General features: G+C 46.5%; 1 protein-coding gene and 1 pseudogene across 4 annotated transcripts in view; one reads left to right on the top strand and one right to left on the bottom strand.

Annotated features, from left to right (window-relative positions):
• Positions 1-5690: 5690 nt before the first annotated feature.
• Positions 5691-25366, top strand: part of SUPT5H (SPT5 homolog, DSIF elongation factor subunit) — a 31857-nt gene continuing 12181 nt past the window's right edge. The window contains exons 1-12 of one of the 3 annotated variants that reach the window (XM_079799439.1): positions 5691-5750; positions 6025-6102; positions 12981-13146; positions 17631-17696; positions 18244-18255; positions 18727-18796; positions 18922-18990; positions 19102-19167; positions 19451-19481; positions 19805-19873; positions 23805-24056; positions 25206-25295. In XM_079799439.1, the coding sequence (XP_079655565.1) occupies positions 6028-6102; positions 12981-13146; positions 17631-17696; positions 18244-18255; positions 18727-18796; positions 18922-18990; positions 19102-19167; positions 19451-19481; positions 19805-19873; positions 23805-24056; positions 25206-25295 (966 nt within the window). In that variant the 5' untranslated portion in view covers positions 5691-5750; positions 6025-6027. Of the gene's footprint in view, positions 5772-6024; positions 6103-12980; positions 13147-17630; positions 17697-18243; positions 18256-18726; positions 18797-18921; positions 18991-19101; positions 19168-19450; positions 19482-19804; positions 19874-23804; positions 24057-25205; positions 25296-25366 lie in introns of all 3 variants that reach the window. The other 2 variants (XM_079799438.1, XM_079799440.1) reach the window with 2 other exon arrangements.
• On the bottom strand, positions 7632-10272 carry LOC307115906 (PRELI domain-containing protein 1, mitochondrial-like; annotated as a pseudogene). The gene has a single exon. The product of its transcript is annotated as a PRELI domain-containing protein 1, mitochondrial-like (transcript).

The following is a 25366-nucleotide window of genomic DNA, read 5'->3' on the forward strand; positions in this document are numbered from 1 at the left end:
GGCACTGGCACAAGTGTTCTGGGTGTCCAGTCCATGACCCAGCCCCAGGCTTGACAAATATATTTTGTTCACTGCTGTCTCTGAAGTCTAGAACGATGATGGCACATAACAACAACAAATGATGATGACGATTATGGCTACACGTAAATAGTGTTTACTCTGGGCCAGATACTAGTCTAAATGCTTTAAGTATATTAGCTTATTTACTAATCACGCTGATCCTCTGAGGTGGACAGGGCCATTGTGTGTGTGTGTGTGTGTGTGTGTGTGTGTGTGTGTGTGTGAAGGTTGTACACTGCACAAGGATCCCACATACTCAAGGACAGTATTCACATCCTGGACATAATAGTCAATTTTCAGCAGATGTTTCGGCAGTAAATATCTTTTTTTCTAACAAAATAGCACTTGGAAATGTTTTAAGGAATGAATGTCCTTTTCTAACTTACAGAAGTACAGTGTGGGTTAGTGTCAGCCCTCAAAATAGCGATTATTGCCCAGCCGGCAGAGCTCAGTGGTTGAGTGTCGACCTACGAACCAGGAGGCCACAGTTCAATTCCTGGTCAGGACACATGCCCAGGTTGTGGGCTTGATCCCCAGTGTGGGGCATGCAGGAGGCAGCTGATTAGAGACTCTCTCTCATCATTGATGTTTCTCTCTCTCTCTCCCTCTCTCTCTCCCCCTTCCTCTCTGAAATAAATAAAACTGTATATTTTTTAAAAAATAGGGATTATTCAGAGCTCCCTTTTACATATAAGAAAACTGATACCCAAAGAGGTGAAATGGACTTGTCCCAGGCCATTGGGGGTGGGAATTTGGGATCAGGCCCTTGCCCAGAGATACCAAGTCACTCTGTCCCCACAGGTGTGTCCTGCTGAGAAGGTAAGCTGCTTCGGCTGGAGCTGTCTGTGATTGGGTGTGAGGAGGGTCCATCCGTGGGGACTGCTGTGTTCAGGCTACAGCAGCTGCTGGATGCCCTGGGTTCCAGCTGTGGGTGACAGCCCAGGGCCCTTGTCCACCTTGTGAAGAATATCCTCAGAGACCAGTCCCTCTTTTCCTGGCCAAACTCTCGGAGTTATTACAAGAAGTTTGTTGCCGAAACCGGTTTGGCTCAGTGGATAGAGCGTCGGCCTGTGGACTGAAGAGTCCCAGGTTTGATTCCGGTCAGAGGCATGTACCTTGGTTGCGGGCACATCCCCAGTGGGGAGTGTGCAGGAGGTGGCTGATCGATGTTTCTCTCCCATCGATGTTTCTTTTTTTTTTTTTTTAATATATTTTATTGATTTTTTACAGAGAGGAAGAGAGAGGGATAGAGAGTTAGAAACATTGATGATAGAGGAACATCGATCAGCTGCCTCTTGCACAACCCCCACTGGGGATGTGCCCGCAACCAAGGCACATGCCCTTGACCGGAATCGAACCCGGGACCCTCCAGTCCACAGGCCAACGCTCTATCCACTGAGCCAAACCGGTTTCGGCCTATCGATGTTTCTAACTCTCTATCCCTCTCCCTTCCTCTCTGTAAAAAATCAATAAAATATATAAAAAAAAAAAAAAGAAGAAGTTTGTGCTCAGCACCTGTCCTCAGATAAGCCTTGAAAGACAGACTCCCTGGTACCAAACCCTAAGCCTTCTCCTTCTAGACCAGAGATGCCCCTGGAGCCCTAGAAGCCAAGGGGGAGAGGAGAGAAGATGGAAAATATGGTGAGATCTGAGCCTGAAGCTTCTGACCTGCTGGAAGCTCAGACCTGTCCCCACCCCCACCCCCTGCCGCTGTTCTGCCTCTTTCAGATACTCCTCCTCTCTCCTCTTCCAGGAAGGGACAGAACACTGCACAGGTGCCTCTTAACCTCATCCCCACCCCCAAGGACAGGGAGAGTCTTGTGGTTCACATCCCTGGCTGCAAATAATTATTCTTGTGGGTCCTGGATATCTATATTTTTAAAAACCAACCTTAGCCCTGGCTTCTGTGGCTCAGATGGTTGGAGATTGTCCTGTGCAGGTTCCATTCCCAGTCAGGGCACATCCCCAGGTTGCGGGTTTGATCCCTGGTCGGGATGGATATGGAGGCAACCAATCGATGTTTCTCAAATCAACATTTTGTATATATATATATATTGATTTCAGAGAGGAAGGGAGAGGAAGAGAGAGATAGAAACATCAATGATGAGAGAGAATCATTGGCTGCCTTCTGCACGCCCCCTACTGGGGATCAAGCCCGAAACCCAGGCATGTGCCCTTGACTGGTATCGAACCTGGGACCCTTCAGTCCGCAGGCCAACGCTCTATCCACTGAGCCAAACCAGCTGGGGCTCAAATAAACATTTTTTTTCCCCTCTCTCCCTTCCTCTCTAAAATCAATTAAAAGTATTTTGTTAAAAATCAACTTTATTGAGATATAATTTATATAGAGTGAGAGGCACCTGTTTTAAGTGTATGTTTCAGTGCGTTTTTTTTTTAATCCTCACCCAAGGATATTTTTTCCATTGATCTTTGTTTTATTTTATTACTATTTTTAAAATATATATATATTTTATTGTGGGGGTTGGGAAGGTAATGAGGGGGATGAGGACAAATATGTAATAACTCAATCAATAAAGAAATTAAAATGAAAAAAATATATATTTTATTGATTTTTAAAAAATATATATTTTATTGATCTTCTTACAGAGAGGAAGGGAGAGGAATAGAGAGTTAGGAACATCGATCAGCTGCCTCCTGCACACCTCCCACTGGGGATGTGCCCACAACCAAGGTACATGCCCTTGACCGGAATCGAACCTGGGACCTTTCAGTCCGCAGGCCGACGCTCTATCCATTGAGCCAAACCAGTTAGGGCTATTTTATTGATTTTTTTACAGAGAGGAAGGGAGAGGAATAGAGAGTTAGGAACATCGATCAGCTGCCTCCTGCACACCTCCCACTGGGGATGTGCCCACAACCAAGGTACATGCCCTTGACCGGAATCGAACCTGGGACCTTTCAGTCCGCAGGCCGACGCTCTATCCATTGAGCCAAACCAGTTAGGGCTATTTTATTGATTTTTTTACAGAGAGGAAGGAAGAGGGAGAAACATCGATCAGCTGCCTCCTGCACACCTCCCACTGGGGATGCGCCCGCAACCAAGGTACATGCCCTTGACCGGGATCGAACCTGGGACCCTTCAGTCCGCAGCTCTATCCACTGAGCCAAACCGGTTAGGGCTATTTTATTATTTTTAAAAAATATATTTCTCTATTGATTTCAGAGAGGAAGGAAGAGGTAGAGAGAGATAGAAACATCAATGATGAGAGAGGATCATTGATTGGCTGCCTCCTGCACGCCCCCTACTGGAGATCAAGCCTGCAACCCGGGTATGTGCCCTTGGCCAGAATAGAACCTGGGACCCTTCAGTCTGCAGCCAGACGTTCTATCCACCGAGCCAAACTGGCTAGAGCAGTGGTCGGCAAACTCATTAGTCAACAGAGCCAAATATCAACAGTACAATGATTGAAATTTCTTTTGAAAGCCAACTTTTTTAAACTTAAACTTCTTCTAACGCCACTTCTTCAAAATATTCTCGCCCAGGCTGTGGTATTTTGTGGAAGAGCCACACTCAAGGGGCCAAAGAGCCACATGTGGCTCGCGAGCCTCAGTTTGCCAACCACGGGGCTAGAGCGATCTTTATTTTATTATTATTATTTTTTAAGTATAGTGTTTTTTAATTTTAATGTTAATCCTCACCCAAGGATATTTTTCCATAGATTTTTAGAGAGAGTGGAAGGGAGGGGGAGAGACAGAGAGAGAAACATCGATGTGAGAGAGACACATTGACTGGTTGAATCAAACCTACAACCGAGGTACCTGCCTTTGACTGGGAATTGCACCCCTGATGTGACCCTTCAGTCCACGGGCCAACGCTCTAATCACTGAGCAAAACCAGCCAGGGCTCAGTGCGTTCTGACAAACTTTTACAACAGGTAGCCACATTTCCATCACCCCAAAGCATCCCTCACGTTCCTTTGAAGTCAGTCTCCACCTCCAGTCCTAGGCACTGACTAAGGTGCTTGTATTTTGTTTCCTCTAGAATTTCATATGAATGGAATCATATCTCCATATTCTAGTGCTGGCTTCTTTCACTCAGCATAGTGCTTCTGAAATGTATTCAAGTGTGTATCAGTAGCTTGTTACTATTGCACTGCATTGATGTGCAGCAACTATTTATCCATTCTCCTAACAATGGATATTGGTTGTTTCCAGTTTGGAGCTATCATGCATCTCTCTCTCTCTCTAATATTTTTATGTATTCTGATATGCTGCTAGGGTTGAGAGTTGAGAACCACAGATACACCAGGGAAGAATTCTCCAAAGGGAGAAAATGAGTGTTCCTTCTCTTTCTTGCAGTAAATGTCTTTTTGCAGAAGTGTCAATAGGCATTTTATATGTGAAATCTTATTTTTTTTATTTTTTAAAAATATGTTTTTATTGATTTCAGAGAGGGAGAGAGAGAAAGAAACATCAGTGATGTGAAAGAATCATGGATCAGCTGCCTCCTGCACGCCCCATACTGGGGATCAAGCCCACAACCCAGGCAGTGCCCTGACCGGGAATCTAACCCAGGATCTGACGCTCTATGCACTGAGTCAAACCAGCCAGGGCGTGAAATCTTATTTTAATCCTCACCCAAGGATATGTTTTTATTGATTTTTTTTAGAGAGAGAAGAAGGGGGAGGAGCAAGAGGGGGAGAGAGAGAAAGAGAGAGGAAAAGAGAAAGAAAGGAAGGAAGCATGAAATCTCATTTTATCCACTGAGCCAAACCGGTTTCGGCTTTGAAATCTCATTTTAAAGAGCTGCTGTGTGGAAGGAAGCAAGCTTACAGAAAGGGCATCATTTCTTTAGGGTGCTGAGACCCTTCCCAATCTGTCTTGGGTCCAGTTTGGGGGATTGTTGGATTGGGGAGTTTGTACTTATGCAGAGATACACCCAGGTATTTTGACTCTGGTAATTGCCTTGTGTGCCTGCTGCCAGCCCAACGGCACTACATTCCCCTGTAACTAACCAGATGTACAGTAAATTTCTGTCAATTGAATCCATGCTTATCAATTAGCAATGTGTTCTGAAAGCTTCAAACGTTTTTTTTTTTGTTTTTTTTTGCCATCAGGTTAATTTTTCATATCTCTCCCTCATGCCTGGTTCTCTTTGACACCTCTCTGATGAATAATTATTGGACTAGAACATAAATTCACATTCAATCAACTCAGGGACACTGCAAACAAAAACACGGGCGTTGAAGTCACCCCAACTTGGGGAGGAATCTTGGGTCTGCCACTTTCCAGTTAGTTAATTTTTCTGACTTCAGTTTTCCCGTTTTGCAAAGTGGGGCTACCTACCTCCTAGGAATGTTTTAGAGGGTCCATGAGATAAAGTATACTTTATTTGATAATTTGCTACTATTTTTTGCTAATTCCCTGCCTTCTTACGCACGGCACGCCGCGTTAGTGGTCTGGACTACATTCAAGCACTCACTCTGGGCTGGAAAAGTCCGGGTCCCGGAAGGAATAATTGACCTCCCATTTGACTCTCCCAAGATGTCGGCTCCAGCGTCCACATGAAGACAGCTGCGCCACTCTCAATATGGCGTACAGGAAGTGCGTCATTACGAATGAGCCCCAGAAATTTCGCGTTAGGCGAAGCCAACGAGTACATTCTCGCGAGAGGTTACGTCAGTCCCATCCAGGCGTCGTGTGAATTGCAGCTGGTGCCGAAGGCGGAGGTGGGACCGGAGGGGTGTGGGGTAGGTTGGAGGGCGACAGAGCAGGCCCGGGGGTCGCCGGGAGCTAGGGAGAGACAGAGCCCGGATTTAGGGACTCTGGAGGTGCAGCAGGTGGTGTAAGGAAGTTCCCTTTCGGGTTCACGGTTGCCAGAAGGAGGCTGCCGGAAGTGCGCTAAGAGGCTTTTTTTTTTTTCTCTCCGGGGAAACAGGCTCAAGGTGGGGTTCGGGTTTTGGGGGGTACGCTGAGCCCGCCGTCTTTTTCCTGCAAGAACAGAATATGTCGGACAGCGAGGACAGCAATTTCTCTGAGGATGAGGACAGCGAGCGCAGCAGTGACGGCGAGGAGGCCGAGGTCTGTGGCTGGGACGCCGGGGGAGGCATTGAGGCCGGGGACAGGACCTGGGCAGAAAGGCCCCCGTGGGAGATCAGAGGGGATCGAAATGAGCTCTGGTTTATGGGAGCTTTCGGATGCTCCAGGTACGGTGAGATAACAAAACCTGGCATAAAGTAAGCACTCACTATTAGTTTTTATTTTTAGGCATGCCCAGTCATTCCAGAAAAACATTTTTAGTGTCTAGTATGTGTTAAGCACAATTCTTTGCCCCGGGACTACACCAGTAAACAAAACAGAATTAAAAAGTCTTTGTCCTTGTGAAAAAAAACAACAAAAACAACTTTGGCCTTGTGAATGTAAATCAATATAATTGATGAGTAAATCATTTAGTAAGCTAGAAGGTATTCTGAAGTAGAGAGGAGGGGAATAGGAATCCTGGTTGCACTTTGAATAGGGTGGTCAGGGTGAGTATGAGTGGGTGACTTTTGACAAAAGACTTGTTGGAGTGGAGGTAGTAAGTCATGTCTTACGGAAGAGTGTTCCAAGGAAGGAGAAACGGCAAGTGCAAAGTTGGGAGCGCGTCTGTGGTGTTCAAGAAGTAACAAGAAGGCCAGTGGGCAGAATCAGAGTGAGTTCAACAATAGGAGAAATAAGAATCAGATGGTATAGGACAGTGGTCGGCAAACTCATTAGTCAACAGAGCCAAATATCAACAGTACAACGATTGAAATTTCTTTTGAGAGCCAAATTTTTTAAACTTCACCTTCTTCTAACACCACTTCTTCAAAATAGACTCGCCAGGCCGTGGTATTTTGTGGAAGAGCCACACTCAAGGGGCCAAAGAGCCGCATGTGGCTCGCGAGCCGCAGTTTGCCGACCACGGGTATAGGATCTTGAAAGCTGTGGTGAGGAACTTGGCCTTAACTGAGTGAGACAGAGCCATGAGAGTTTTGAGTAAAGGAGGGATGTGGTCGAATGTTTTGAAAGGATCAACCTGTTTTTGGGTCTGTTGACTGTCCCGTTTCAGGAACTGTTCAACATTTCCTGGGACACAACTGATTTCAGATATTCTCTTATTCACTGTTATTCTCTTTTATTTCGTTTATTTCTGATTTACTCATTTGTTGAACAAATAAATGTTTGAGTATTCACACTGTTCCAGATACATCCTAGGTGTTGGAGAGAGAGTGGAACAAGGCAAGTCTTTGCTTTCATGGAGTTTAGTAGGCAACAGTTACAAACTAATAAACAAAGAAGATGACATGATGATTATAGAGATCTCATTTGACCTACAGAAATGTACATTTATTTTGTAAGTTAGTTGCTAACACTTGGGTGATTTCAGTAAAAATCAAGATTTCCTGTTTTCTGGGAAAATGGGAGGAGCCAGCAACCTGAGACTCAGGATTGTTCTGCACAGTAGCTCTTTGCTCAGGAAGTGGCAGCCCTCTTTAGAGCAGGGAATTTTCTCTCGTTCCCAGGATATATCAGTTGCCATTTATCCTCATGCCTGTCTTGTGGCAGATTTAAAGAAAAGGAAAGATTTCTTTTTTTTTTTTTAAATATACTTTATTGATTTTTACAGAGAGGAAGAGAGAGGGATGAGAGCTAGAAATGTCGATGAGAGAGAAACATCGACCAGCTGCCTCCTGCACACCCTGCACCGGGGATGTGCCCGCAACCAAGGTACATGCCCCTGACCGGAATCGAACCTGGGACCTTCCAGTCCGCAGGCCGACGCTCTATCCACTGAGCCAAACCGGTTTCGGCAAAGGAAAGATTTCTTATACCTGTTGATGGAGAGTGCCATGGGTTTCCCTTGAGCTGTCCCACTTATTTATATTGTCTGTTTGTCCTCTTAGACATTTGATTGTCAATCCCTGTGCCCTTTGGAAGGTCCTCAGCCTCCACTGAAGAGCTGGAGGAATTGGGATATCATGGTGGGGGCGGGGCAAGTGGGAAAGTGCCAGGAGGGGCCTTTGCTCCAAGTTGTAGTGCTGGGTCATGGCTTCAGGATACTTTGCTTGTGCTTAAAGCCTGATGGTAATGAGACCAGGATCCTCCGTTCCTTTCCTAGCTGGGGTAGTCTGGTTTGTACTGTGCAGGTCTCACTTCCCTAACACCACGCTAGGCTGGCTCGTCTGCTGTCACCAGGTGAGGCGGAAGGGTAGGGTCTTACTGCCAGAGATAGGACTGGATTGGCTTTTCAGACAGCCAGATGTTGGCATGGTCCTTGAAGGACTGGGTCCTGTGGATAGACATGCAGGGATGGTAAATAATGGGCCACTTATTGGAGGGATCAGTTGGTTCACTATGCTCAGCTTCGGTAACTTGCTCAGTCATTCAACAAGTGTTCCTTGAGTTCCTGGCATGTTTGGATCACAGCCTTCCTCATGGAGCCCTCTGTTTTGGGGTAGAGAGTTTCATAAACGGGGATGGTTGCTGAGGGGGATGCTTAGGACAGATGGTGTAAGAGCATGTTCAAGTCCTGAGGTAACACACAGTAAGTAGTGGGGGCTCTCTCTTCGGGAAAGAAGGCTTTGCTGGGGCTGTGCCAAGGGGATGATGACAGGGTTTCTAGAAATTATGCTGTGATTCTTGTAGTTTGAGTTGTTAAAATGTGGGGCTTTGCCCTAGCCGGTGTGGCTCGGTTGGAGCATTGTCCCGTACACTAGAAGGTGGGGGGTTCCATTCCAGTAAGGGCACATACCCAGGTTGTGGGTTCAATCCCTGTCTGGGCATGTGCTGGAGGCAACCGATCAGTATTTCTCTCCTCCATCCTCTCTCTCTCAAAAAAAGTGGGGCTTTGTGGACTAGTTAGGATTATGTGTTAAGCAAATATTTGTTTTTTTTGGGGGGGAGGCTGATTGAATTCAACAAATATTTATTGAGTGCCCATTATGCGCTAGATATTGTTCCAGATACTTGGGACACAGCAGAGAACAAAACAAAGGTCCCTGCCCTCATGGAATTTACAGTCTAGGCTTTATGACCACTTTGCCTGCACGCTGTCTGTGACCCTGGGCAAATCTCTTCTTAGCTATCCCATGTGGGAAGAAGCAGGCCTGGACCAGACATGGGTAAGGTATCTGGTGCACTGTAGATGCCAAACAGATACCACCTCCAACCCACTACCCGAAAATAGGTCAGGCTGGTAGTTGACTTTTAATAATAAAATACAAGGGGGGAGGGCAGAGGGAGTGCAGCCGGGTGGTCTGGTGTGCTGCTGCGCAGGGTCTGGGCTGTCTACACAAACTGCTGCTGCTGCTTGGTGGCTGCCTCACTGTCAAGGTCCATGGCCTGCTCTGTAGCTGCCAGTGCCGTCTCCTTTGCCTTCTCCTTGCCTGTCTCAGCAAAGGTTTTGGAAGGGGCCTCACCTTGCAGTTTGGCCAAGATGTATTCAAAACCCTTTATTGTCTTGGTCACATTGCTTTTGAATGGGTCGAGACCATATTCTGGAGATGCCAAATAAGCTAGAGGAGACCCAAGCTTCCTGGTGGATTTCGGTCCAGCCACTGTTATCAAGAGTTCACACAGTAAACAAATCGTTCCTCCACAGCCATCAGCCAGGCCTGGTTGATGTTCTAGATGAAGGTGGTCGTGGTCTGGTTCTGTGGTCCACATTAGAATCTTCCAGGATGTACACTGAGTGAGCAACATTGGCAGGAAATATTCACTTGGCCCAGTGGGGTATCCTGTTGGTCTTGGTCAGGAATCTGGGACAGGAGCTTCTGGTTAGGGGTCACCTCCCGGTGCACTGTCTTCAGGCAGGACATGTTTGCTATAGGGATTTGGGCACTGCTGCCAGAATGCAGTGAACACTTGGTCCCAGGAACTCCAGAGCATGCTCTGGCTCAGGAAATACTTCATCATGGTCCCAGTGGGGCAGGATCCGCACACGAGCAGCGTCAGGGTTGCAGAGCCCAGGGGGCACACAGTGGCCAAGCCAGGGCTTGGGGCCTGTCTACCAGGCAATAGCTCAGTCATCACCCCACTGCGCCCCACCAGCTGCCATGCCGTGAGTTGTCAGGCGCAAACGTTTCTAAAGTTGTTTTCTGCCCCAGGCCTGGGCTGGGTGATGTTGGGGACTCCGTGGTGCCTGAGATAGCCTGGGCCCTGCTCTCAGTAGTCAGGGCCTTGATGGAGGAAGCTCAGAGGATGTGCCTAGCTTTACTTAGGGTGTGAGGGGGAGAGGGCAGGCATGACTTCCTGGAGGGCGGTGGGTATTATTATTTTTAAATATATTTTTACTAGTAGCCCATTTGCAGGAAAAATCCTGCAAGCGGTCGCTGCGGCCGCATGCGCTGCCGCTGCCACCGCCGCCGCTGTTTCGGCCACCGCGCCTGCACCCGCGCGCCTCTGCCACCCGCCCCGCTCCGCCCCGCCCGGGCTTTCCCTCTGGCAGCCATCTTGCTTTCCGCTTTTCCTCCGTCTTCCTTCTAAGTTGTCTTCAGTCTTCACTCCTCCCTCCCTCAGCATATGCAAATTAACTGCCATCTTTGTTGGGTAATTTGCATACTCACCCTGATTGGCTGGTGGGCGTGGCTTTGGCATAGCGAAGGTGCGGTCAATTTGCATATTACTATTTTATTAGGTAGGATTTATTTCAGAGAGGAAGGAAGAGAGAGAGAGAAACATCAGTGATGAGAGAGAATCATTGATCGGCTGCCTCCTTCATGCCCTCCACTGGGGATTGAGCCTGCAACCCGGGTATGTGCCCTTGACTGGAATCGAACCTGGGACCCTTCAGTCTGCAGGCTGACACTCTATCCACTTAGCCAAACGAGCTAGGGAGGCGGTCGGTATTTTGACTGGAGTAAGAATGAGAGGCAGAGGAGAATGGTGTTTTTAAAAAAATATATTTTTATTGATTTCAGAGAGGAAGGGAGAGGGAGAGAAATATAAATGTCAATGATGAGAGAGAATCATCAGTCGGCTGCCTCCTGCATGCCCCCTACTGGGGATTGAGCCCACAACCCTGGCCTGTGCCCTGACCGGAATAGAACCATGATCTCCTGATCCATATGTCAACGCTCAACAACTGAACTACACCGGTAGGCTAAAATTATTATTATTTTTAATCCTCACCAAGGATATGTTTTTATTGATTTTAGAGAGAGAGAAACATCAGTGTGAGAGAGAAACATCGATTGGTTGCCTCTTGTACGCGCCCAGACCGGAGATTGAACCTGCAACCTTTCTGGTGTATGGGATAATGCTCCAGCCAACTGAACCATCTGGCCAGGGCAGGGGGCTTATGCTTTACCTGAGGTTTGAGGGGAGCTATGGCCGTGTTATAAGCAGGGGACCAAATGATCAAATTCATGCTTTAGATCATAGTTTCCCAAGACTATAGATGCATTCCAGGTTGGGGGTGGTGGTGAAGAAGAAATGCTGTAGGTGGAATAAGGACAAGACCTTCAGCCACATGGAATCATTTAGTGAAAAAGTTTTTTTGTGTGTGTGTATTTTTCAGTTTAATTTATGTCCTGTCTTTCGATTGGGTCACGGAAATTGGACATAGAAAAAGTTTCACTTTGGTGCTACTGTGCCTCTGGCCACCTTTCTGAAATTTCTTAGTCTCTGTTTATCAGGGAGAACAGGCCTTTGGCTTAGAGTCTAAGCAGGCAAAGTATCCTGCTGAGACTTAACATTGTTTTGCTCATATCTTTATGGTTACTTTCTATTTATGACAAGATAACCTTCAAAAATTTTTTATTATTTAGGAACTATTTTAAAACATAGAAACATTTCTCTCGTAAAGTAAGTAAAAATGTGAGTGAATTTAAAGAAAATATCAGACAAATGGGTTGCACTGATGTGGACATGGCAGGAAGTTATAACATTAATGAGGAAAATATTACAGTTGGGGAACACTGTTTTGTATGGATCACTGCCTTCTGTGACTGGTGTGGGAAGAGGGATTATAGGCCAAGAGACCAGAAAGAAGGCTGGGCAGGGATCCAAGTTTTAGAGGGCAGTGTTCTGGATTAGAATAGGGGCTGTGGGGATGAGGAAGAAGGCATGCATTGGGGAGATGAGGTTCAAAAAGCAGAAGGGTCATGAATTTGATGCCTAATGGGAACTAGAAGACCAGCACTAGTCTTGGGGAAGACATGAAGGTCAGTTTGGGATTTCATGTGAAGGACTCAGAGGACTTCCTGGGGAGGCATCCAGGAAGCTGCTGGCATATGGTGGTTTTTAGTTCTGGAAAAAAGGGGGACTGGAGACAGATGGGGTGTCATTTGCAGAGAGAGGAACTGAAGTTGTGGAAGATAAAATGGCCAGGGAGGGAGTGTATAGCGTGAGAAACAAAGTGGGCCCTTGAGGAGTGAACAGAGTAAGAAGACCTGCAGAGGGGCAGTCAAAGAGTTTGGGGGACAGCCCGGAGAGCATAGTGTGACAGATGCCAAGGGAAGAGCATATTGTTAGGGAGGGGGTGGTGTGAGATGGCTTGTAGGTAAGGACCAACCAAAAAGTGTGTACAGAATTAGCAGCAAGAGGTGGTTAATTTGAGCACTGTGGCCTGGAAACAGAGAGATGGGAGTTCTTGGCACAGAGATGTCTTTCACAGCCAAGAGGATGGGTGAGATGGCACAGGGAGTTGTAGAGTACAGAGAGCCAAGAACCAAACCTCATGGAGCTTACAAATTTAAAGGCCTGGTGGGGGCTAGTGAGGAGGTCTAGTGGAGGGAGGAGTCCAGGTCAGCTCCCAGATATTGGTCAGGTAGATGGTGATGCTGTCACTGAGAGGATGGCTACCAGAGAGACCTGGCCAGAATGGAAGGGTGTGCACACAGAGCAGAGTGGGCTGAAGTCACATTTGGGGGTAGGGAGATTGGTGTCTGGATTTTGGGCTGAAGAACTCTGGTGTCCCATCCCTTCTGACTTTGCAGGTAGGGGAGGAGCGGCGGAGCGCAGCAGGCAGTGAGAAGGAGGAAGAGCCCGAGGAAGAAGAGGAGGAGGAGGAGGAGGAAGAATATGATGAGGAAGAAGAGGAAGAAGATGATGACCGACCTCCCAAGAAACCCCGCCATGGTGGCTTCATTCTGGATGAGGCTGGTATGTCCCAGGGCTGGCGAATGCTGAGCAGAGGCTGGATTTCCACTTCAGTTCTATTTCTTGAATGTACTTAACAAAACAACATTTGGTAAATGTCAAACACAATAGTAGGATGGTATGTGGAGCCCCCATGTTCCATCATCTTGTGTCAACAGTTAACAGCTTAGCCCAGCCAGTGTAGCTCAGTGGTTGAGGGCCGACCTATGAACCAGGAGGTTATGGTTCGATTCCAGGTTGGGGCACATGCCTGGGTTGCAGGCTCAATCCCTGGTGGGGGGGCGTGCAGGAGGCAGACGATTGATGATTCTCTTGCATCATTGATGTTTCTATCTCTTTCCCTCTTCCTTCCTCTCTGAAATCGATAAATAAGTATTTTTATTTATTTATTTATTTTTAAAATATATTTTACAGAGAGGAAGAGAGAGGGATAGAAAGTTAGAAACATCGATGAGAGAGAAACATCGATCAGCTGTCTACTGCACACCTCCTACTGGGGATGTATCCGCAACCAAGGTACATGCCCTTGACCGGAATCGAACCTGGGACCTTTTAGTCTGCAGGCCGATGCTCTATCCACTGAGCCAAACCGGTTAGGGCAATAAATAAGTATTTTTTAAAAACCAAATATGCCCTGGCCAGTTTGGCACAGTGGATAGAGCATCGGCCCGAGATAGGGTCCTGGGTTTGATTCTGGTCAAGGTCACGTACCTTGGTTGCAGGCTTAATCCCCGGCCCTGGTCGGGGAGCCATGCAGAAGGCAGCCAATTGAAGTATCTCTCTCTCTCTCTGTCTTTCCCCCTTTCTTCCACTCACTCTAAAAATCAATGGAAAAATATCCTCACGTGAGGATTAACAACAATAAAAACAAACAAAAAAACAGGTAGCAGCTTAGTACCAGCTTGTTTTACTTATTCCTCCTCCACTTACTGCTGGATGATGTTGAAGCAAATCTCAAATACATAATTTTACCCCCAAATATTTCTGTATATATATTCTTAAAAGATAGGTCCTTTTGTTGTATTAAAATTTCTTCTTTAAAAAAATGTTTTTATTGATTTTAGAGAGAGAAACATCAACATCTATCTGCCTCCTGCATCCCCTTTCCTCCTGTGGGGATTGAGCCCGAAACCTGGGCATGTGTCTTAACTGGGAATCAAATTGGGGACCTCTTGGTGCATGGGTTGATGTTATAACCAAATTAAGCCAGGCTTAATTTCTTTTTAAAATGAATTGATTTAAAATAACTTTTTAATGTTTTTAGAGAGAGAGAGACATTGATTTGTTGCTCCACTTATTTATGCATTCGTTGGTTGATTCTTTTAAAAAAATACAAACTTATCGACTTGAAAGAGAGAAACATTGATTTGTTGTTCCACTTATTTATGCATTCATTAATTGTTTTTTGTATGTGCCCTGACTGGGGATTGAACCCGCAATCTTGGCATATGATTATAACATGTAGCCAATTGAGCTACCTAGCCAGGGCAAGATAGGTCCTTTTAAAACACAATCACAGTACCATTATTACCCTTTAAAAAACTGATAATACTCTGTGCTTGTCATGGAAAGCTCAGATGATCTAGAGATAGACAACAGGACAGGGTAGTAGAGGCCAACAGATCTTGGTCCCTCCTGGCCTGGCTTTGCTTTTTTTTCCATGTGACTCTGGGCAAGTTGCTATATGTCTCTCTGAGCCTCTTGTCCCCTCTGTGCAAAGGGGACAAACAGTTCTTCCTACTTCAGCAGGGATAATTTGAGGATTTGGGAGACCATGCATATAAAGCACTTACGGCTGATGGCAACCCAAAGTGTAATGCCCAGCCTAGAGAGGGCCCTTGGACAACAGGGTGGTTTTTTATTTGCGATTATTTAGGTCCACGTTATGTATGCTGTTCTATCAACTGCTTTTCTCACTCAGTGCTTGTGGCGGTGGATATAACCTAAATAATTTAGGTTAAAAAGTCAATTGGTGTTAAAGTTTTCTGAACAACCTGTGGCACCCAAGTGCTCAATACACATTAGCAACTATCATTATCACTGAAATAGCAATTTTTTCCGCTGGCTGCATAGTGTTCCATAATGTGTTTTATTTATTAAACAGTCTCTTGTTAGACATTGAAGTTTATATTTGTCAGTATTTTAAGTAGCACTGCTGTGAGTATCTTCATATTTTGACACACATATGCAAGTTATTGTCTAGATCAGGATTCTTATTTTTTTTGTGTGTGGCCTCTTTTGCAGTCTAATAAAGTCTATGGATCTGTTCTTAGAGTTATGTTTTGAAATGTGTAAAACAAAATACATAGGTTTCCAAAGAGAACAACTATATTAAAACACAGTGTCAAACTGTTAAAGGAACATCATTAACACATCTAATTAGCTATGTTTAGTGGAGGGAGGGTCTGGTAAGAGTCTAATTTTGAAGTAGCAATGAGTGAATGATTTTGATATAACTGTAGCTGTAATACCAGATTTCACTGCCAATACTGCTGTGGTTTGTTGTCATTATTCATAATTGATGGGAAATGCTAAATTACAATTAGTGAAAATGATTTTTTTCATCTAACACATACCTCACAGATTTTTACATGGTAAATCCCTACAAGTCAAATTGCTAGGCAAAGAGGAGGCATATGTTTTTAAAGCTTTTGATATCTGTGGCCAAATATCAGCCCCTGAAAAGGTCACACTAGTTGATGCACCCACCAGCCATACATGAGAATACTTGATTTCCCCACACCCATGTAAAGGGGAGTGACTTGGAACACCACCCTCCATTTTCTGGGGACTCTCTTACCCCCGGGGAAAACAGAGCAGAGGGGCAGAAGATGCTCTGGGTGTTCCTGTTCTTGGAGAGCTTCGGTCCTTTCTCAAAGGCTGAGGGGCAGGGAGTCCTTGCTTAGAGAAAAGGTCTAAGATAGCAGATGGGCGCAAATCAAGAGAAAAGAATGGATAATATGCCATATGACCAAGATGTGGGCCACTAGGGATACTTATGTGTTGGTGATGGGAGTGTTTGGGTTACTGCCCTTTTTTAAAAAATATATATTTTTATTGATTTCAGAGAGGAAGGGAGAGGGAGAAAAAGATTGAAACATCAATGATGACAGAGAATCATTGATCGGCTGCCTCCTGAGTGCCCCCTACTGGGGATCAAGCCCACAACCCGGAATTGAACCTGGGACGCTTCAGTTCGCAAGCTGATGCTCTATCCACTGAACCAAACTGGCTAGGGCGGTCACTGCCTATTAAAAGGCTACATATGTGGCTGTACCCATTAATGCTTAACATGCAGGGGCCCTTTGATACAGCAGTTCCTTTTTAGGAATTCACCCCACAGTTAAACTCACAGAGGTACATGAAAACATGAAGACAAAGACACTTGCTGCAATCCTCTTTGCAATTGCAAATGTTTGGTGACCTAAACGTTCATTGATGATAAGGGCCTGGAAAAACAAATTATGGAGCAGAAATCAGACAGCATATGCATATGAGGCATGTGCTGCTGTGCAAGAGCTCCAAGCTAGTGTTACTGCTCAGAAAAAGGAAGGTACAGAACAGTGTTTAAAAAAAGTGTGTGTGTGTGTGTGTGTGTGTGTGTGTGTGTGTGAGAGAGAGAGAGAGAGAGAGAGAGAGAGAGAGAGAGAGAGAGAGAGAGAATAGTGATGGGGGTTTCTTATATATGCACAAATTATCTCTGGACAAGAAATGTTACAGAGTTACCTCTGAAAAAGAAGACTGAGATGGTGGGGGTTAGAAATGGGAGGGAGACTTGCTGTACACTTAACATCATCTGTACACTTTGGGTTGTTTCATCATGTGCTAGTATCACTATTGTTTAAGTTTTCAGTGTAGTATTTGATGCATACAGAAGAGTATTTGTAATGTATTGAAGTGCATAGACCCTGAAGCTAGGCTGCCTCTCAGGTACCAGTTGAGAGTCTTTGGGCAGGTTAGATAACCTCTCTGGGTCTCAGAGCCCGTATAAAATTGGAACAATGATGATAACTCCTAGGGTTTCCAGGAAGATTCAGTGAGGAATCTAGCAAGTATGCAGAACAGGGTAGGGCACATAGTACAATCTCAATAAGCGGTAGCCATTATAAATGTAAGAGCATAATAATAACACTAATCAACCATGAATTCTGTCTTTAAAAAACAACAACGATATATCTGTCTTCCCTTGATAGTTGAGAGGAAACTTTTCTGCTTACTTACTTAGATCTTTCTTTTTAAGATGGATCTCTGGGTGGGATTGAGGGGAGGGGTGGTTTAGAGCCAGGGGGATTTTCATAGGAGACCTGACCCTGCTGCTTGGAGCAGCCCTATGGCTTCAGGTGAGTACCTCACCCGTCTGAGCCTCAGTATCCTGACCTGGAAGATGGGGGTTTGTTGTGCCCATCTCCCAAAGGAGTTTTCCTGGAAGCTGTTGTCATTACGTACCCTTTGCCCCTGCTGCCCCTGACCACTTGGCCTTGTTTCAGATGTGGACGATGAGTATGAGGATGAGGACCAATGGGAAGATGGAGCAGAGGACATCCTAGAGAAAGGTGTGTGTGGGCCCACCTCTAGAAGACCACTAGGGGATGTGACCCAGAGGGTCTTGAGAGCCCATCCTGCACCCCCATGCCTTGCACCATCCCAACCCCCACCCTCCTCACCTCGCTTCTTTCTGTCCTTGCCAGAGAGATCAGCTAGCTCCGTACCCTTTTCCTTTGAGGCCCATGAGTTGGGGGGCGGGGGCTGTAGAGTGGTAGGTATTGTGGGGAGAGGACTCTGGGATCCCAGGGCCCCGTAAATCCTTTCTGGGGGTTATAGGGTGGGTGGGCCCTGTCCCAAGATACCCCCCACTTCCTGGGCCAGTGCCCCCCTTCCCTGTTATTTTCCGTTTTGTGCACCTCATACATTTCGGCTTCTCCCCCAACCACCTGGTGCCTGGCCTTTACTTTTGATTTTCAACCTTCTGTGCCCCTCCCTTCCCCTTCCCCCAACCCATTGGTTGATTTTGCTGCTATAATTTGGCTCATACTTTGTCTGCCCTCGCCCACCACCACCACCACCACCACTACCACCACCACCTCCTCTTCCTCCAAGTAGAAGAGATTGAAGGTAAGAATCTGAAAAGTGTGATTCCTCAACCCTCCTCCCATATCCTGACATCTCCTCTTTCCTGCCCTTGGCACCCTCCCTCATCCCTGATCCCTGTTTGTCCCTGGGGTCTTTCACTCATGTTAGGGTCCAGAGTAAGGGGGTTCTGGGTCCGGCCTCTAGCCATGATTGGCCTGGGAAAGTGGGTGTATATTTGTGTATGAGTATTGTAGGAGGTAGGGATGCAGGGATGGGTGGCGTGGGATGGAATTCAGGGTGTGTTTAGTCAGTGGCTGTGAGATAGGGAACAGCTGGACAGTCTTTTCATGAGAAGCAGAAACCTGAGCAGGATTTGGGGGATGAGAGTTGGGGGTTTCCTCAGTGAGGTGTGTTCTCCCCAAGGCCCACCTCTGGCCCTCTTAGCCCCACTACTTTCTCCAGGCCCCTGCTCTTCACCTTCTCTTACTCACCCATCTGCCCATTCTTCTGCAGCCTCCAATATCGATAATGTTGTCCTGGACGAAGACCGTTCTGGGGCTCGCCGCCTACAGAACCTCTGGAGGTAAGAAGGGAGGGGGAAAGTGGTGAAATTGGCTCCCACAGGGAGTTTTGGGGGTGGATCAGCCCATCTTTTCTCCTCAACCTTCCATTCATGTTTATCCCTCCCCCCCTCTCCACACACCCCAGGGACCAGCGAGAAGAAGAATTAGGCGAGTATTACATGAAGAAATATGCCAAGTCATCTGTGGGAGAGACGTAAGTGCATGGGATGGGGGCTTGGGGGACCAGGAGAGGTGGTCCCCTTGTGGGAAGGGTTGGGGTCTGACAGAGCTTCACCTCTTCTTCCCAACTGTCTTTTCTCTCCAGGGTGTATGGAGGGTCTGATGAGCTCTCTGATGACATCACTCAGCAGCAGCTGCTCCCAGGAGTCAAGTAAGGGGGTGGGACAGGAGGGCTGAGGTGGAACCCTTGTACTGTACTTGGGTGATGTGCCCATCCAAGTCATTCCTAAAATAAGTCAGGACACAGTCACACAGGCAGTGGTGGGTGAGAGGAGGAAGGAGGGAGGGGTGAGATGCACCTTTCTCTCTCCTTGTGTATGGAAGAAGGGGGAAAGGAGAGGGTGTGGAGCAAGAGGAAGGATGGGTGTGATTTTTTTGTATGTTTCATGATGAGACAATTTCACTAAAGGGCTTTCTTTCCCTCTCCTATCTAGGGATCCAAATCTGTGGACTGTCAAATGTAAGGTGTGTGCTCTGGCGTCATGGCTTAGGGGAGACAGGGAAATGAGGGAGGTGGCTTTGTCTGGGAGAACTGTCCATGTGTCTGTCCTGAATTTCCTTGGCCTGATTGCCTTTCCATCCTTCTCTCTTCTCTCTCCCCTCTGCCTCACTGTCTCCCACCTTTGTCTTTCATGCTGTTCATCACTCGCGCTCTGTATTTCTCCATCTCTCATGTTCCTCTCTCTCCTACTTTTTCTTGCCTGATGACTCTTACTGTTATCTCCTGTCCTCTTTCCCATGTCTTGCCCTCCAACTCATCTTGTCTCATAAGTCTGCCTCTCTTCCAGATTGGAGAGGAACGGGCCACAGCCATTTCCTTGATGCGCAAGTTCATTGCTTACCAGTTCACAGACACGGTACGTGTAGGCAAGCAGCTTTGGGGGCGGGGGGACAAAGCCCAGAGGGAGGGAGAGTGTAGATTCAAGGCTACCATTGCCTGTTAAGTGAGCTGCTTCAGCTAGGAAAAAACCACTCCTTAAATTGAAGCGTTCTGTGTGCCCTGTCTTCTCTCTTTCTGCATTTCTGGCTGGGTTCCCAAGCCCCTGTAGCCCTCTGGAAGTCAGCCATTTTGCTTCCTGAGCTTTTTCTACCTGAGAGTGAGTTTTGCCTATTCACCAACCCTGTTGGGTAGCTGTCATCTCTTATTGTTTGAGAGTCCTACAGTGGGACAGTTTGACTAAGGGCGTCAGGGAACAGGTCTGTCTTGGAGAATTCCTTCCTTTCACACAGTCATCAAACATTTGCTGAACTTTTCCTCTGGGCTGGTGCTTGCACTGGGAGAAGCTGAGGATACAGTGGTGACCATGCCAGAGCTGGTCCCTGCCCTTTCGGGGCTCACTCAGCACACAATCATGAGTGAGGGCAGCAAATGCTGCATTAAGGGCACAGATCTTTCTTCAGACTGCCAGGGTTTCTGTCCCGCCACTTCCTATCTCTGTGACCTTGATCAAACCACTTCCCCTCTCTGGGCCCTGCTAGGGCCTCAGCATCATTAGGATTAAACAGCTGGGGACATGTCCAGCAGCTTGTGTTCAATAAATGTAGTTGTTGTCAGAGATATAATTCTCAGTTTGTGAACCAGGAAAAACCTTAGGAAGAGTGTCCTCAAAATTTGTGAAAATGGGGTTACGAGTAACTGCATATTGTATAGTAACTTTCTTACTTAATATGCAGGCCGACGCTCTATCCACCGAGCCAAACCAGCTAGGACTGTTTTTGTTTTTAATGAGCAAAATAGTACACATATTACAAAAGCTCAAATCTCTCCATATTTGAGTCCCATTTTTCACAAGTAATTACTATTGGTTTGTATGTCTTTCCAGACCATTTTCTCTGCATTTTGAAAATTATGTCTTGCTTTTTAAAAAAAACACAAAGTGGTGTTTTATTGTACACATAATTCTGCAGCAAGCCTGTTGTCAGTGCCATAATCATCTTTCCATGCCCAGTAAATATAAGGTGGTTCCCATTTTTCACTGTCACAACTGATGCTGAAATAAATTAATTGTATGTTTTTTGTTGTTATGAATCCTCACCCGAGGATCTTTCCACTGATTTCTAGAGGAAATAGAAAGGAGAGAGGGAGGGAGAGAGAGAAAGAAAGATCACTGTGAGAGAGACGTAACGATTGGTTGCCTCCCGCACACACCCTGGCCAGGGCTGGGGATCAAACCTGCAACTCAGGCATATGCCCTTGACAGTAGTTGAACCCGTGACCCCTTGGTTCTTGGGCCGACGCTCTAACCACTGACCCAAAATGGCCAGGGCTAATTGTGTGTTTTTTTAAAAATTGAGATGTAGCCTAGCCGGTGTGCTCAGTTGTTGAGCACTGACCCATAATGAAGAGATCACCAGTTTAATTCCCTGTCAAGTTGTGGGCTCTATCCCCAGTAGAGGGCATGCAGGAGGCAGCTGATGGATGTTTCTCTCATCGATGTTTCTATCCCTCTCCTTCCTCTCTCTCTAAAATAAATAAAAACATTTTTAAAAAATTGAGATATAATTCACATTCCATAAAAGTTATGGTGCCGAAACCGGTTTGGCTCAGTGGATAGAGTGTCGGCCTGCAGACTGAAAGGTCCCAGGTTCGATTCCGGTCAAGGGCATGTACTTTGGTTGCGGGCACATCCCCAGTAGGGGGTGTGCAGGAGGCAGCTGATCGATGTTTCTCTATCATCGATGTTTCTAACTCTCTATCCCTCTCTCTTCCTCTCTGTGAAAAATCAATAAAATAAAATAAAAAAAAAGTTATGGTCATGGTGGATGATCCTTTTTATTTATTGCTGGTTTTGGTGTTCTATTTTATTAAAGACTAGAAACCCGTTGCACGAAGTTTCGTGCAATAGACTTTCACCTGGCTGCCGGCACCAGTTTTCCGCCAGCAGCAGTTTTCCTCTGACCACCCACGGATCAGAGCGCCTCCCGCCAGCTCGATCGGCCACCCCGAGAGGAACTCCAATCGAAGGCGCTCCGGTCGGCGGGTGGTCAGAGGAAAACTGCTGCTGGCGGAAAAACTGCTGCCAGCAGCCACGCAATGGGCCATCACCAGCGTCTTCTTCCACAGCGTCGGCCGTTTAGGCCGGTGGGAGGAGCGGGGGTCGGTGGGAGGAGCGGGGGTCGGGGACTCGCGAGTCCCCGCCCCCCACTCCTACTGCCAGCCAATCGGCCACCCTGAGTCCCGCCCCCCGCGCCTCCAGCTCCCCCCCCCCCCCCCCCCCGCGCCTCCAGCCAGCCCAATCGTGGGCGTAGCCGAGTGATGCAATTTGCATATTACCTTTTTATTATGTAGGATGTTTGCATTTATGTTCATAAGGGATATTGGGATATTGTAGTTTTTTATGATCATCTCAGGGTAATCCTGAATCATAGGATGAATTGAGAAATGCTTCCTTCTCTTCTCAAAAGAGTTTCCTGAAGGATTGATGTTAATTATTTAAATGTTTGGTAGAATTACCAGCAAAGCCATCTAGTTCTGGGCTTTCTGTGTTTATGTGGAAGGTGTTTTTTTTGTTGTTTTTTTTTTATTAATTCAGTGTCTTTGCTTCTTGCATGCCTATTCAGATTTTCTATTTCTTTTTGTGTTAGTTTTGGTAGTTTGTCTTTCTATGGAAAACGTTCATTTCATTTAGGTTATCTAATTTGCTGGCAGGCAGTTGTCCATGGTATTGCCTTGTTATTTCTTTCATTTCTGAATTTAGTCATTTGAGCCTTCTCTTTTTTTTTTCTTGATCATTCTTGTTAAAGGTTTGTCAAAGCTTTTGATCTTTTCAAAGAAGCAACATTTGCTTGTAGGTGCTTTGCTGTTGTTTTTCTTAAAATTTTAAAAAATTGATTTGAGAGAGAGAGAGAGAAACATTAACTTGTTGTCCCACTTATTTATGCATTCATTGGCTGATTCTTTTTTTTCTAAAATATATTTCTTTATTGATTTCAGAGAGGAAGGGAGAGGGATAGATAGAAATATCAATGATGAGAGAGAATCATTGATCTGCTGCCTTCTGCACGCCCCCTATTGGGGATCGAGTCCACAACCCGGGCCTGTGCCCTTGGCCGGAATCGAACCCGGGACTCTTCAGTCCGCAGGCCAACGCTCTATCCACTGAACCAAACCGGCTAGGGCCATTGGCTGATTCTTATATCTGGGCTGACCGGGGATTGAACCCACTACCTAGGCATATTGGGATGACACTAACCAACTGACCAGGGCGCTATTGTTTGTTTTTTTTAATTCTCTATTTCATTTGTTTCCATTCTAATCTTTTCTTTTTCCCCATTCTTTTTTTAAAAAATAGGTTTATTTGCGTTACACTTCTTTATTTTTATTGATTTCAGAGAGGAAGGGAGAGGGAGAGAGAGAGAGAGAAACATCAACGATGAGAGAGAACCACCGATTGGCTGCCTCCTGCATGCTCCCTACTGGGGATTGAGTCTGCAACCCGGCATGTGCCTTTGACCGGAATTGAACCCAGGACCTTATAGTCCACAGGCTGATGCTCTATCCACCGAGCCAAACCAGCCAGGGCTATTTTTCTTTTTTTAAGTTGACATTTACAGCTGTAAACTTCTGAGCATGGTTGTCTTCACATTCTAATAAGTTTTTAGTATATATGTCTTGTTTCCAGTCTTGTTTGTTTGCTATAATATACAACTGCAGTGAACATCTTTGTATCCATGTCATTGGGCCAACATGTTTCTGTGGGATAAATTCCTGGAAGAGTGACTGCCTAGGTGACAGTTGTTATTAGCAGTTGTGTCTCACTGTTTTCTCCCATGGGCTCGGCCTTGCAGCCCCTGCAGATTAAATCGGTAGTGGCACCAGAGCACGTGAAGGGCTACATCTACGTGGAGGCCTATAAGCAGACCCACGTGAAGCAGGCCATCGAGGGTGTGGGCAACCTGCGGCTTGGCTACTGGAACCAGCAGATGGTGCCCATCAAGGAAATGACAGATGTGCTCAAAGTGGTGAAGGAGGTGGCCAACCTGAAGCCCAAATCCTGGGTCCGCCTCAAGCGAGGCATCTATAAGGATGACATTGCACAGGTGCCTCTGCATGGGGTTGGGTGGCCAAGGGGGTCAGGACTCATGTCCACACTTCTGCTCCTCTGTTCTCCCCTCCTCTCCTTTCCAGCCCCTTTCCTAGTGGAGAGAGCAGCACCCCACTCAGATTAGGTGAAGCAGAGCCTAGGTTTTGTCATGAGTGCACAGGAAATGGGTGACAATTCTGTGCATGATGAAAGCATGTTGAGTAAAGATCTGAAAGAGGTGAGGGAATGAGGCATGTGGAGTTGTTGGGGAAATGTATTGGGACATGAGATGGGACCATCTCTTGCTGAAGCAGTGTGGCAGGTCATGAGCTCAGGGAGGCCCATCATTGGGCTTTGGCTTTTACTGGAGTAAGATGGGAGGGCTCTAAGGGACACAGCGTGACTCTGATTTTAATAGAATTACTCAGGTGACTGGTTCTCAAGCTGGGGGGACGTTGCCCCCAGGGGATATTTTAGCAATGTATGGAGACATTTGTGGTTATTTCAACTGCAGAGTTGATTCTGGCATCTAATGGATAGATGCCAGGAATTCTGCTAACATTCTACAAGCACGGAACAGCCCCCCACAATAAAGAATTGCCTTTCAATAAATTAAAAAAAAAAAAAAAGTTACCTGGCTGAGAAACCCTTGAATAGACTATATGGAACCACAGGAGCAGGGAGACAGTGAGGAGACTAGTGATTCCATGGTGGAGGTGGCCATGATGGTGGTTCAGGACTAAGGTTAGCGTAGTAGAGGAGGGGAAAGAGGTCAGAGTTTTTGAAGTCAGAGCTGACAGGATTTGTGACAGATTGGATATGGAGAAAGAAAGGAGTTAAAAGTTACTCCCAGGTGTGCCTGAGCAGAAGGAAGGATGGAATGGGAGGAGAGTGGGAGATGAGCAGGTTTGGGGGAAATCAGGAGGTCAGTTTTCATTGTGCTAGGTTTGAGGGACCTTTTAGCCATCTAAGTGGAGGTGTCAAGCAAGCATAGTCAATTTCAGAGTTGAGGGGAGACAGGCTGGAGAGAGAACTTGAGAGTTGTCAGGAATCTGGTTTCCCATCACCCTCTATCCCTATCCTTCCTGCTATCTCTTTTTTCCCTGTGTCTAGGGTCAGGGAGGGAGGGCTGGGCCCTTCCTGATCACTCACCTGTCCTTCTCAGGTTGATTATGTGGAGCCCAGCCAAAACACCATCTCTCTGAAGATGATCCCACGCATCGACTATGACCGCATCAAGGCCCGCATGAGTTTGGTACCCTGGGGATGTGATGCCTCTGGGGGAGAGGGAATGCTTTATCCCAGCTGGTGGCCAAGCCCTCCTAC

Source organism: Cnephaeus nilssonii (assembly GCF_951640355.1).
Source record: "Cnephaeus nilssonii genome assembly, chromosome: 20".
NCBI lineage: Eukaryota > Metazoa > Chordata > Mammalia > Chiroptera > Vespertilionidae > Cnephaeus > Cnephaeus nilssonii.